Below are 13,858 nucleotides of genomic sequence, written 5' to 3'. Positions count from 1 at the left end.
TGTATTTTTTATAGAGACAGGGTTGTGCCATGTTGGCCAGGCTGGTCTTGAACTCCTAGACTCAATAAATCAGCCTAATTCAGCCTTCCAAAGTGTTGGGATTACAAGTGTGAGCCACCATGCTGGACCTGACAATCCAGTTTTTAAAATAGGTAAAAGAATAGGTACTTTAAAAAAGAATATAAAAGTGGTCAATAAATATACAAAAGCACTTAATATGTTAGATACAGTTATTAGGGGAAATATTAAACTAAATCGGAAAACCACTACATACCCTCCAAAATGTCAAAAATTAAAGACTGACAGTATTGGCAAGGCTAGAGCAGCATAAATGCTCTTAGATTTGCTGGTAGAAGTGTAAATTGGTATACACACTTTCAAAAAATGGCACAACCTACCAAAGCTAAACATATCCAGTAAACCACCAACTCTAGTCCTAAGTATGTCCCCAACGGAAATGAGTGTTTATGCCAGACTTATGCAAGAACGTCAACTAGAAGATATCTTTTCCCCTCTTTTTTTTGGAGACAGGGTCTCACTCTGTCACCAGGGTTGAAGTACAGTGGGACGATCTTGACTCACTGCAACCTCGGCTTCCCAAGTAGCTGGGACCACAGGTGCATGCCACCATGCCCGGCTAATTTTTGTATATTTTGATAGAGATGGAGTTTTGCCATGTTGTCCAGGCTGGTCTTGAACTCCTGACCTCAAGTGATCTGCCCGCCTAGGCCTCCCAAAGTGCTGGGATTACAGGCGTGAGGATAGGTGACAGATCAAGACTGTCTCAAAAGAAAAGTTACAGTATATATCAGTAGTCAGCAAGCTTGTTGGCTTTGTACCTATAAAACTTTATTTACAAAGATGGGAGCAGTGGCCTGTGGACCAGAGTTTGCTAACTCCTGGTATACATTTCAAATGCTTTCTGCAGCTGGACTCAGTGGGCCATGCCTGTAATCACAGCACTTTGGGAGGCCAAGACAGGCAGATCACCTGAGCTCAGGAGTTTGAGACCAACCTAGGCAACATGGCGAAACCCTGTTTTTACTAAAATTACAAAAATTAGCTGGGCATGGTGGCACATGCCCATAGTCCCACCAGCTACTCAGGAAGCTGAGGTGGGAGGATTGCTTGAGCCAGGGAGGCAGAGGTTGCAGTAAGCTGAGATCGCGCCACTGTACTCCAGCCTGTACGAGAGTGAGATCTTATTTAAAAATAAAAATTAGCCAGGTGCAGTGGCTTACGCCTATAATCCCAGCATTTTGGGAAGCCAAGGCAGGCGGATCACCAGCCTGACCAACATGGAGAAACCCTGTCTCTACTAAAAATACAAAATTAGCAAGGCATGGTGGCATGTGCCTGTAATCCCAGCTACTTGGGAGGCTGAGGCAGGAGAATGGCTTGAACCCAGGAGGCAGAGGTTGCAGTGAGCCGAGTTCGTGCCATTGCACTCCAGCCTGGGCAACAAGAGCAAAACTCCATCTCAAAAAATAAATAAATAAAATTAAATTTTAAAAAATGCTTTCTGAATTCAGGAGAGAAAATACTAAAACTAAAATTTTAGACAAGGTTACCTATAATAGGGCAGTATCTAACCCTTAATGTGTTCCACACTGGTAAGGAGACAAGAAGAAAAAGGCTAAGGAGTCAAACAGCCTGGGTTTTAATCCCCTGGGTTTGAATGCCACTTAATTGCTATATAACCATAAACAAACCCTGAGGCATATATACTTCATATATAAAATAGGTATCATAATACCTATCTGGTAGGATTGTTTTTTTTTTTCTGTAGGATTGCTTTGAGAATTAATGATATAACTTGTTATCAGTATGGCATGGTAGTTAAGATTTTGAAGCCAGAATGTCTTAATTTGAAACTTGATTCCTTAAGTTATTAACTGTGTAACTTTGGGCAAGTTTCAAACTCTATGTGACTCACTTTTCTTATTTGTAGTATGAGGGCTATAATAACTAATAATAGTACATATTTTTATATAATTGTTAGGAGGATGAAATCAGTTAATATAAAATATTATTAAAAACACTCAGTAAATGTTAGCTATAATGATAATGACTAGATTCTTTTTTTTTTTAATATATTGAGATAAGGTCTCACTATGTTGCCCAGGTGAGTCACAAACTCCTGAACACCTAAAACACAGCCGAGCGCGGTGGCTCATGCCTGTAATCCCAGCACTTTGGGAGGCCAAGGTGGGTGGATCATGAGCTCAGGAGATTGAGACCATACTGGCCAATATGGTGAAACCCTGTCTCTACTAAAAATACGAAAAGTTAGCTGGGCGTGGTGGCACATGCCTGTATCCCAGCTACTCAGGAGGCTGAGGTAAGAGAATCCCTTGAACCCGGGAGGTAGAGGTTGCAGTGAGCCGAGATTGTGTCACTGCACTCCAGCCTAGAGACAGAGCGAGACTACATCTCAAAAACAAAAACACAAAATCAAAAAAACACCTAAAATACTAAATGATCATTACCTTACATATAATAGAACAAGAGAGGCACTCACATGATAGAAATTGGTAAAACTGGAAGATTTGTATAGATAAGCCATAAAAAGTAATTTTAATTCATTTAATAAGTGAACTAAAGCCTTTTTTTTTAATTTTATTTTTGAGACTGAGTCTCGCTCTATTGCCCAGGCTGGAATGCAGTGGCATGATCTCAGCTCACTGCAACCTCTACCTCAGGGGTTCAAGTCATTCTCCTGCCTCAGCCTCCCAAGTAGCTGGGATTACAGGCATGTGCCACCATGCCCAGCTAGTTTTTGTTTGTTTCTTTGTTTCTTTGTTTGTTTTCTTGAGACGGAGTCTCGCCCTGTTGCCCAGACTAGAGTGCAGTGGCGGGATCTCGGCTCACCGCAACCTCCGCCTCCTGGGTTCAAGTGATTCTCCTGCCTCAGCCTCCTGACTAGCTGGGAGTACAGGCACGTGCCACCATGCCTGGCTAGTGTGTGTGTGTGTATGTGTGTGTGTGTGTGATGGAGTCTCACTCTGTCGCCCAGGCTGAAGTGCAGTGGTGCGATCTTGACTCACTGCAACCTCCGCCTCCCGGGTTCAAGCGATTCTCCTGCCTCAGCCTCCTGAGTAGCTGGAATTATGGGTGCGCGCCACCATGCCTGGCTAATTTTCGTGTTTTTAGTAGAGATGGGATTTCACCATATTGGTCAAACGGGTCTCGAACTCCTGACCTCATGATCTGCCTGCCTCGGCCTCCCAAAGTGCTGGGATTATAGATGTGAGCCACCCCACCCGGCCTTAATTTTTGTATTTTGGTTTTTTTTTTTTTTTTTTTGAAACGGAGTCTTGCTCTGTCCCCCAGGCTAGAGTGCAGTGTCGCCATCTCGGCTCACTACAAGCTCTGCCCTCTGGGTTCACACCATTCTCCTGCCTCAGCCTCCCGAGTAGCTGGGCCTACAGGCACCCGCCACCACGCCTGGCTAATTTTTTTGTATTTTTGGTAGAGACGGGGTTTCACCATGTTAGCCAGGATGGTATCGATCTCCTGACCTTGTGATCCGCCTGCCTCAGCCTCCCAAAGTGCTGGGATTACAGGCTTGAGCCACCGCGCCCGGCCAACATTTGTGTTTTTAGTAGAGACGGGGTTTCACTATGTTGGCCAGGCTGGTCTTGAACTCCTGACCTTGTGATCTGCCCTCAGCCTCCCAAAATGCTGGGATTACAGGTGTGAGCCACCACGTGTGGCCTTGCCTGGCTAATTTTTATATTTTTAGTAGAGAGAGTTTTGCCATGTTGGCCGCACTGGTCTTAAACTCCTGACCTCAGGTGATCCACCTGCCTATGCCTCCCAAAGTGCTGGGATTACAGGCGTGAGCTACTGCGCCTGGTCTGGTCTCGAACTCTTGGCCTCAGGTGATCCTCCCACCTCAACCTCCCAAAGTGCTGGGATTACAGGTGAGCCATATTTTAGAAGGACTCTGAATACCAAGCAGGAAAACTTAAAGCCTAATTGACAACACAGACCATGTCTTCAAGAAAAATTATTTAGGATTCTTACTCTGGCAGTATTATACAGGCTGTCAAGGATAGAAAAGAGATTGAAAGTGGAGGCCGGGCGTGGTGGTTCATGCCTATAATCCTAGCACTTTGGGAGGCCGAGGCGGGCAGATCACCTGAGGTCAGGAGTTCAAGACCAGGCTGGCCAACATGGTGAAACCCCATCTCTACTAAAAATACGAAAATTAGCCAGGTGTGGTGTCTTACGCCTGTAATCTCAGCTACTCAGGAGGCTGAGACAGGAAAATCGCTTGAACCGGGGAAGCAGAGCTTGCAGTGAACTGAGATCACACCACTGCACTCCAGCCTGGGCAACAGAGGGACACTCCGTCTCAAAAAAAAGAAAAAAAAAAATCCAGCCTTTATAACTCTGTTTTCTCTCTTTACAGGTCTGTTAATGGAGTATACCGGATTGGACTCTATGCTCTTAAAGATATGCCAGCTGGGACTGAACTCACTTATGATTATAACTTTCATTCCTTCAATGTGGAAAAACAGGTAAGAATAATAAATCCTAGAGGGAGATTGAAACTTTATCCCTTACAATCCTGTAATAACATGAGCTTTTAGTAAACATGATTGACTTGGAGCCATTAAGAAGTATGTGCGAGGCTGGACACTGGTTCATACCTTTAATCCCAGCACTTTGTGAGGCTGATGTGGGCAGATCACTTGAGCTCAGAATTTCAAGACCAGCCTGGCCAACATGACAAAACCCCATCTATCAAAAATACAAAGATTAGCTGGACATGGTGGCATGCACCTGTAATCCCAGTTTCTTGGAGGCTAAGGCAGGAGAATTGCTTCAACCCTGGAGGCGGAGGTCGCATTACATTGAGCCAAGATTGCACCACTGCACTCCAGCCTGGATGACAAAGCAAGACTGTGTCTCAAAAAAAAAAAAGTATATGGGAGGTCAGGCGCAATGACTCACTCCTGCAATCCCAGCACTTTGCAAGGCTGAGGCGAGCGGATTGCTTGTAGTCTAGGAGTTCAAGACCAGCATGAGGAACGTGGTGAAACCCTGTCTCTACCAAAAAAATACAAAAACTAGCCAAGTGTGGTCGTACGTGCCTGTGGTCCCAGCTACTTGGGAGGCTGAGGTGGGAAGATTGCTTGAGCCCAGAAGGTGGAGGTTGCAGTGAGCCAGGACCACACCAATGCACTGCAGCCTGTCAAACAGAGCAAGACCCTGTCTCAAACACAAAAAAAGAAAAAGAGGTTGGATGTGGTGGCTCACACCTGTAATCCCGGCACTTTGGGTGGCCAAGGCAGGCAAATCATGAGGTCGGGAGTTTGAGATCAGCCTGATCAATATGGTGAAAGCCCGTCTCTACTAAAAATACGAAAATCAGCTGGGCATGGTGGTGCACGCTTGTAGTCCCAGCTACTCATGAGGCTGAGGCAGAAGAATCGCTTGAATCCAGGAGGCAGAGGTTGCAGGGATCACGCCAATGCACTCCATCCTGGGCGACAGAGTGAGACTTCAGCTCAAAAACAAAAAGAAAAGAAAAAAGGAAGAAAAGAATTACATGGGAACCTGGGCACAGTAGTGCATACTTACCTATAGTCCCAGATACTCAAGAGGCTGAGGCAGGAGGATCACTTGAGCCCAGGAGTTCAAGGCCGACCTGGGCCACAGAACGGGACCCCTTCTCTAAAATGGTTAAAATTTTTTGTTATTAAGACAGGATCTTGTTCTGTGGCCCACACTAGAATGCAGTGATGTGATCATGGCTCACCACAGCCTTTATCTCCTGGGCTTAAGCAGTCTTCCCACCATACCCTTCTGAGTACCTGGGACCACAGGCGTGCACCACTGTGCCTCGCTAATTTTTTTTTTTTTAATTTTTTGTAGAGATGGTGTCTCCTTCTTTTGTCTAGGCTGGTCACAAACTCCTGGACTCAAGCGATTCTCTCACCTCAGCCTCCCACGGTGCTGGGATTACAGAACTGAGCCACCATGCCCAGCCAAATTTTTTAATTAAGTGCTTGCTTTGACAGCATATATATGAAAATTGGAAAGATACGAAGAAGATTAGCATGGCCCCTATGCAAGAATGACAGATTACTGAAGCATTTCATGTTTGGGTTTTTTTAATTAATTTTTTTTTGAGACAGTCTCGCTCTGTCACCCAGGCTGGAGTGCAGTGGCGTGATCTCGGCTTGCTGCAAGCTCTGCCTCCCAGGTTCACTCCATTCTCCTGCCTCAGCCTCCCAAAAGTATCTGAGACTATAGGCACCTGCCACCATGCCCGGCTAATTTTTTTGTATTTTTTTAGTAGAGGTGGGATTTCACTGTGTTAGCCAGAATAGTCTCGATCTCCTGACCTCGTGATCCACCCACCTTGGCCTCCCAAAGTGCTGGAATTACAGGCATGAGCCACCACACCTGGCCTTTTTAAAAATTTGTTTTAAAGAAGTATATAGGAGAGGACAGTTTTTCACTCTGTACACCACCTGTCTTGGATACATAGTGCCCAATTACTTTGAAGAAAGAGATTGCCCTGTCGTTTTTGGTCTCCACTCAGTTGTTAACTTTTCTGGGGAAGAAGTTTTCCTAAAATTTAATCCATCCTTTCTATTCCATTGGAAACCCATTTCTATTTATACTCTCAATCAGTTGTTTTCCCATATATGCAGATTTCTTGATTTATACTTAATGTGTGTCCAAATGCTCAGACATCCTTTTTAAGCTAGTAAATGAAACTGCAAGCTAAAAAAAAAAATTATTCTCAGTTGATCACAGTGGCTCACACCTGTAATCCTAGCACTTTGGGAGGCCAAGGTAGGAGAGTTGCTTGAGCCCTGGAGTTCGAGACCAACCTACTCAACATGGCGAAACCCTGTCTCTACACAAAATACAAAAATTAGCCTGGCATGGTGGCACGCACCTGTAATGTCAGCTACTGGGGAGGCTGAGATAGGAGGATCAGTTGAGCCCAGGAGGTTGAGACTGCAGTGAGCCATGATCGTACTACTGTACTTCAGCCTGAATGACAGGAAAGACCATGTCTCAGAAAAATAAAAATAAAAAAATTATTCTCTCCCTTCAAAGCAACTTTGTAAGTGTGGATTTGAGAAATGTCGAGGAATCATCGGAGGCAAGAGTCAGCGTGTGAATGGACTCACCAGCAGCAAAAACAGCCAGCCCATGGCCACACACAAAAAATCTGGACGGTCAAAAGAGAAGAGAAAGTCTAAGCACAAGCTGAAGAAAAGGGTGAATAATTATCTAATGACTTTCCCCAAAAGCTGTTTATGAGATGCTTAGAGGCAATTGCTGGAATAAGGGAATTACCAGAGGGTGGCATCTTAAGAGTGGTTTTAATATTCTTGGAGATTATTTCTGACTGATATTTTTTTAAATCTCTAATCTGATCCATCTCTTTTTCAGAGAGGCCATCTCTCTGAGGAACCCAATGAAAATATCAATACCCCAACTAGATTGACCCCCCAATTACAGATGAAGCCAATGTCCAATCGTGAAAGGTAAAAAGGAAATACTCTTATCCATGTTCCCTTTAAGTTATATGATTGCTTATCTGTGTAAAAAATTATGAAACTTCTATATTGTTGATCCACTTTCTTTTGTCTTAAGCCAAAGGGTTCAGGGGATCTGTGAACTTGGATGGAGAAAATACATTCTTTTTTTTGAGACGGAGTCTCACTGTGTTGCCCAGGCTGGAGTGCAGTGGTGCAATCTTGGTTCACTGCAAGCTCTGCCTCCCGGGTTCATGCCATTCTCCTACCTCAGGCTCCTGAGTAGCTGGGACTACAGGCACCTACCACCACGCCCGGCTAATTTATTTTTTGTATTTTTTTAGTAGAGATGGGGTTTCACTGTGTTAGCCAGGATGGTCTCGATCTGACCTTGTGATCCACCTGCCTTGGCCTCCCAAAGTGCTGTGATTTCAGGCATGAGCCACTGCGCCTGACCGAGGAAATACATTCTTATCTCACCTAATTCCTTTTTTTTTTTTTTTTTTTTTGTAGAGCTGGATTCTCACACTGTCGCCCAGGCTGGAATGCAGAGGCCTGGCTCACTGCAATCATGGTTTACTGCAGCCTCCAATTCCTGGGCTTAGGTGATCCCCCTGCCTCATCCTTCCAAGTAGCTGGGGCTGCAGGCACGTGCCACCACACCTGGCTAATTTTTTTTTTATTTTTAATTTTTTGTAGAGACAAGGTCTCACTGTGTTGCCCAGGTTGGTCCTGAACTCCTGGGCTCAAGCTGTCCTCCCGCACTGACCTCCCAAGGCACCGGGATTACACATATGAGCCAACACACCAGACCATCTTATGTTCCCTAATTTCTTTTTTTTTTTTTTTTTTTTTGAGACTGAGTCTCGCTCTGTTGCCCGGCTGGAGGACTAGAGTGTAGTGGCCAGATCTCAGCCCGCTGCAAGCTCCGCCTCCCAGGTTTAAGCCATTCTCCCGCCTCAGCCTCCAGAGTAGCTGGGACTACAGGCGCCCGCCACCTCGCCCGGCTAGTTTTTTTGTATTTTTTAGTAGAGACAGGGTTTCACAGTGTTAGCCAGGATGGTCTCGATCTCCTGACCTCGTGATCTGCCTGTCTTGGCCTCCCAAAGTGCTGGGATTACAGGCTTGAGCCACCGCGCCCGGCCTATGTTCCCTAATTTCTAAATGAAATACCATTTCCACATACCCCTGTAGACCCCTCTACTCAGGAGGCTGAGGCAGGAAAATTACTTGAGCCCAGGAATTCAAGACCATCTTGGGCAACATGGAAAGGCCTTGCCTTTTTTTTTTTTTTTTTTTTTTAGATAGAGTCTTGCTCTGCAATGTGCCTTTGCAGTGCAATGGCGTGATCTCGGCTCACTGCACCCTCCAACTCCCTGATGCAAGCGATTCTCCTGCCTTAGCCTCCTGAGTAGCTGGGATTACAGGTGCACTCCACCACACCCAGCTAATTTTTGTACTTTTAATAGAGATGGGGTTTCATCATATTGGCCAGGCTGGCCTCGAACTCCTGACTTCAGTTGATCCACCTACCTCGGCCTCCCAAAGTCCTAGGATTACAGGCATGAGCCACCATGCCTGGCCCAAAATTTTTAAATAATTTAAATTTTTTGAAGTAATTTAAAAATAGTTGTTCAAAGAATTGTTCCATAGGCTTCATCAGACTGTCAAAGGAATTCGTGGTAGAGAAAAAATTAAGAATACCTGCTTTGGCTGGGCACAGTGGCTCACACCTGTAATCCCACCACTTTAGGAGGCCAAGGCAGGTGGATCACCTGAGTTCAGGAGTTTGAGACCAGCCTGACCAACATGGAGAAACCCCGTCTCTACTAAAAATTAGCCAGGCATGGTGGTGCATGCCTGTAATCTCAGCTATTCAGGAGGCTAAGTCAGGAGAATTGCTTGAACCCAGGAGGCAGAGGTTGCAGTGAACCGAGATCGCGCCATTGCGCTCTAGCCTGGGTAACATGAACGAAACTCCGTCTCAAAAAAAAAATAAAATAAAAAAATAAAAAAAACAGAATACCTGCTTTGTTGACATGTTAACAGAGCAATAGAAAGGATCTTTGGTGGTAATTTCTGCTGTTCCCTGTATTCAGATAAGAATTGTCCCTTTTGGAAGCAAACAAGTGAGTATGTCCTATTTGTTGAAAGTTTATCCTTATTTATAACCATTGTGTAATTTTAGCCCCTTTCATTCTATTTCCCTTTGAGTCATAGAAATTTTAAATTTCGGAAAAACCAGTCCAGTGGTTCTCTGCTTTGGCTGCCTATTAACATAGGCAGCTTTGAAAAACTCCCAAGGCCCAGGCCACACCCTAGACCGCTTAAATCAGAATTTGCAGAGGTGGAACCCAGGTATCAGTAGTTTATAAAGTCTCCCAGGGGATTCCAATGTGCAAGAACTAGAAAATTAGTCTGATCTCCATGTAAGTGAGAAGTGAGACACATACCTTGAGACTTATCCAAGATCACATCTATTTACATATGTCCTGTTGTGGAAATTGAATAATGGAATCATCAAAATTGTATAGGATCAGTCAGGATACACATAACTCATTTAAGTTTAGGAAACCAGGGCCAGGCACGGTGGCTCACGCCACCACTGTAATCCCAGCACTTTGGGAGGCTGAGGTGGGCGGATCACCTGATGTCAGGAGTTCAAGACCAGCCTGGCCAACATGGGGGAACCCCGTCTCTACTAAAAATACAAAAATTAGCTGGGCGTGGTGGCAGGCGCCTATAACCCCAGCTACTCAGGAGACTGAGACAAGAGAATCGCTTGAACCCGGAAAGCGGAGGTTGCAGTGAGCCGAGATCACGCCACTGCACTCCAGCCTGTGCGACAGAGGGAGACTTCAACTCAAAAAAAAAATAGTAAGTTTAGGGAACCATATGGCAGCACTGCACCTAACATAGTTTGCCCAGTGCCTATCCATGTTACATATCTTTGCCTTTATTTGCCAGTCCAGTTCTCCTTGTTATAGCTGATCCTAAGACCCTACTTCATCTTGACAACTATATTTAGAATTTGTACAAATAAATCTCTGCCTTCTGGTCAGGCTATTTCACTTGCCAGCATTTTTGCAGCCTTTAATTGTTGCTTGCCAGATGTATGTAAATATTACATGTTTTACGTAATGTAAAAAAAGTCAAGATACAAAATTGAATAATGCTTTGCCCATATAATTATCTTTACAACAGTTCAGTTCACGTATATCATCTAACAATGACTTCCACAGAGTAGACATGTAATAAATGCTTATTTAATTAATGAATAAAGGAAGATTTTTTTCCTTCCTTGCAGGAACTTTGTATTAAAGCATCATGTATTCTTGGTCCGAAACTGGGAGAAGATTCGTCAGAAACAGGAGGAAGTAAAGCACACCAGTGATAATATTCACTCAGCATCATTATATACCCGTTGGAATGGGATCTGCCGAGATGATGGAAATATCAAGTCTGGTAAGGCATTTGAAACATTTCTTTCTTTATTTTTTGAGACAAGTTTCACTCTTGTTGCCCAGACTGGAGTGCAATGGCACGATCTCGGCTCACTGCAACCTCTTCCTCCTGGGTTCAAGCAATTATGCTGCCTCAGCCTCCCGAGTAGCTGGGATTACAGGTGCCTGCCACCGTGCTCAGCTAATTTCTGTATTTTTAGTAGAGAGGGGGTTTCACCATGTTGGCCAGGCTGGTCTCCAAACTCCTGACCTCAGGTGATTCACCTGCCTCAGCCTCCCAAAGTGCTGGGATTACAGGCGTAAGCCACCACACCCGGCTGAAACATTTCTGTTCATTTATTTTAGTTGCTTTCCAGCAGATAATCTATTTAACAACTCCTTTTAGTATTGAACAAAAAAGTTATGATCCAAATATATACTCATCAGTCGGTAGTAACCTATCCATCCCAGTTCTTCAGCTTTCCTCTCTTTAGGGAATAGAAAGAAACCTCCTTCTACAGCCTTTCAAACGTGACCTATAGTCTGAAATAGTCATTAGGTATCAGATAGATAGTGGGCCCTCTTTGTTACTTCCTACCTTGAAAATAACTTGCAGACAGAGTAAATAGTGATACCAAATCCACTGGGGAAATTGGGGTGGGGGACGGGTAATTATCAGTGGGTGGACAGGTCATTATCAGTTTGAAGACCTTTTTATCTCACATTCAGATTCGGCTGGGGACGGGTCATTTCTCACATTCAGATTCAGTGGAGGACAGGTCATTATCAGTTTGAAGACCTTTTTTTCTCAAATTCAGATTAGCACTGTACTCACAAACCATCAGGTTTCCTTTTTCTAACCTTCATGAATGAATAATATAACAGCACTCCTGAGTTCAGATATTATCCAGAAGAGACTGAAAGCAGAGGAACTAGCATGACCAAGCATCCTTTCTAACTGAAAACAGTGTTCAAAAGATCATGCTCTTTTTTTTATCCTTTCCTTCTTCCCCTGAAAAGATAGAAGGAATTCTGTATGATGTGTGAGGGATATGCTGAATGCTAACTAGATATAAAAATTTGTCCAGAATCTTACATCCTGTCAATGATTTGATTGGCATAAATTCTTTGAACTTATATCCTAACTAGTTTGCTGCTTCTGATAATAACAGATATCATTTACAGAGTACTTACATGTCAGGTACTGAGCTAAACACATTAAAGGCATTATGTCATTTAACCTGCACTATTTCCTCATGAAGGGAGTACTACCATCATTCCCATTTTATGTTTGAGAAGCTGACACATGGGTTAAATAACTTGCCCAAGATCACACAGCTGATAAGCAGTGATGCCAGAATTCAGATGCTGATAGATTGATTTTGAAGCTCAGACTTACAACTACTGTACTGTATTGCCTTTGAGCACTAAGTTAAGGTCCCTCTTGCAGTATTTTGTCTCCAGTAAATTCCAGTGTTTCCTGATTTTTCATTACAGAAGATAGAAAGAACTCTGTGCCCACTAATCTACTTAATCACTTCAGGGGAAAGTAGAGCAAATGGCAGGAATCCATTGGGAAAGAGAAAGCCATGTAGATAGAGCTCCTTGTTTCCTGAAACTTAATTTTCACTTTATTCTTCCAGATGTCTTCATGACCCAGTTCTCTGCCCTGCAGACAGCTCGATCTGTTCGAACAAGACGGTTGGCAGCTGCAGAGGAAAATATTGAAGTGGCTCGGGCAGCCCGCCTAGCCCAGATCTTCAAAGAAATTTGTGATGGTATCATCTCTTATAAAGGTGACTATAACCACCTTCAAATTCGTTCTTTTTTCTTTTTTAATAAATAGAGATAGGGTCTTGCTGTATTGCCCAGGCTAGTCTCAGACTCCTGGGTTCAAGTGATCCTTCTGTCTAGGCCTCCCAAAGTGCTGGGATTACAGGTGTGAGCCACAGTTCCTGGGCATTTCTTTTCTTTTTAATTTTTTTTTCTGTCTCCTGATTCTCTTTGATTTTATAGTGACTTTTTGCAGTTTTGTTAACCTAAGGATGTAAAGAGGAAAATGGGGACCAAACTGCCCTAAGATGTAAGACGTAAAGTTTTGAATTTTGAGGCACCTATTCCATTTACATTCCCAAATTAAATCACACTCTCTGCGTTCTCTCTTTTTTTTTTTTTTTTTTGAGATGGAGGTCTCGCTGTGTTGCCCAGGCTGGTCTTGAACTCCTGGCCTCAAGCGCTCCTTCTGCCTCGACCTACCAAAGTTCTGGGATTATAGGCATGAGCCACCATGTCTGTCCTGCATTCTCAAGTAGGCTTATCTGACCGAACATGAAACTGCAATAAGTATATCTACCATGTCACTGCATTATGAGCATGAAACACAGCCTTTTTTACTCTCTAGTGAAATTGCCAGAAATTAAGTATGGTAGTAAATGAGAAGTGGCCCCTCACCATAAATTCCATTTTCATAATACAGAGTAACTGTTACAGGAAAAATCAATTACAGAAAATATTCACAGTACAGTACTAAATTATTCAGTATCTGGAATTTAATTGGATCCATACCCAACAGAGTAATAGTAATTTTTTTTTTTTAAGACCGAGTCTCACTCTGTTGCTCAGGCTGAAGTGCAGTGGTGTGATTTGGGCTCACTGCAAGCTCCGCCTCCTGGGTTCATGCCATTCTCCTGCCTTAGCCTCCCGAGTAGCTGGGACTACAGGCACCTGCCACCACACCCAGCTAATTTTTTTGTATTTTTAGTAGAGACGGGGTTTCACTGTTGGCCAGGATGGTCTCAATCTCCTGATCTCATGATCCGCCCACCTCGGCATCCCAAAGTGCTGGGATTACAGGCGTGAGCCACCGTGCCCGGCCAGTACTTTTTGTATTTATTATTATTATTT

At 43.9% G+C, this 13,858-nt stretch overlaps 1 protein-coding gene across 1 annotated transcript in view; it reads left to right on the top strand.

The window, feature by feature from the left end:
- Positions 1 to 13,858, top strand: part of ASH1L (ASH1 like histone lysine methyltransferase) — a 188,030-nt gene that overhangs the window by 158,626 nt on the left and 15,546 nt on the right. The window contains 5 exon segments of the mRNA XM_017867692.1: positions 4,418 to 4,526; positions 7,087 to 7,251; positions 7,426 to 7,520; positions 10,819 to 10,976; positions 12,598 to 12,750. Of these exon segments, the coding sequence (XP_017723181.1) occupies positions 4,418 to 4,526; positions 7,087 to 7,251; positions 7,426 to 7,520; positions 10,819 to 10,976; positions 12,598 to 12,750 (680 nt within the window).

Source organism: Rhinopithecus bieti, unplaced genomic scaffold, assembly GCF_001698545.2.
Source record: "Rhinopithecus bieti isolate Rb0 unplaced genomic scaffold, ASM169854v2 scaffold_4129, whole genome shotgun sequence".
Taxonomy (NCBI): domain Eukaryota; kingdom Metazoa; phylum Chordata; class Mammalia; order Primates; family Cercopithecidae; genus Rhinopithecus; species Rhinopithecus bieti.
Note: the sequence above shows the minus strand (reverse complement) of the source record. Positions and strands in the feature narration are given on the sequence as shown.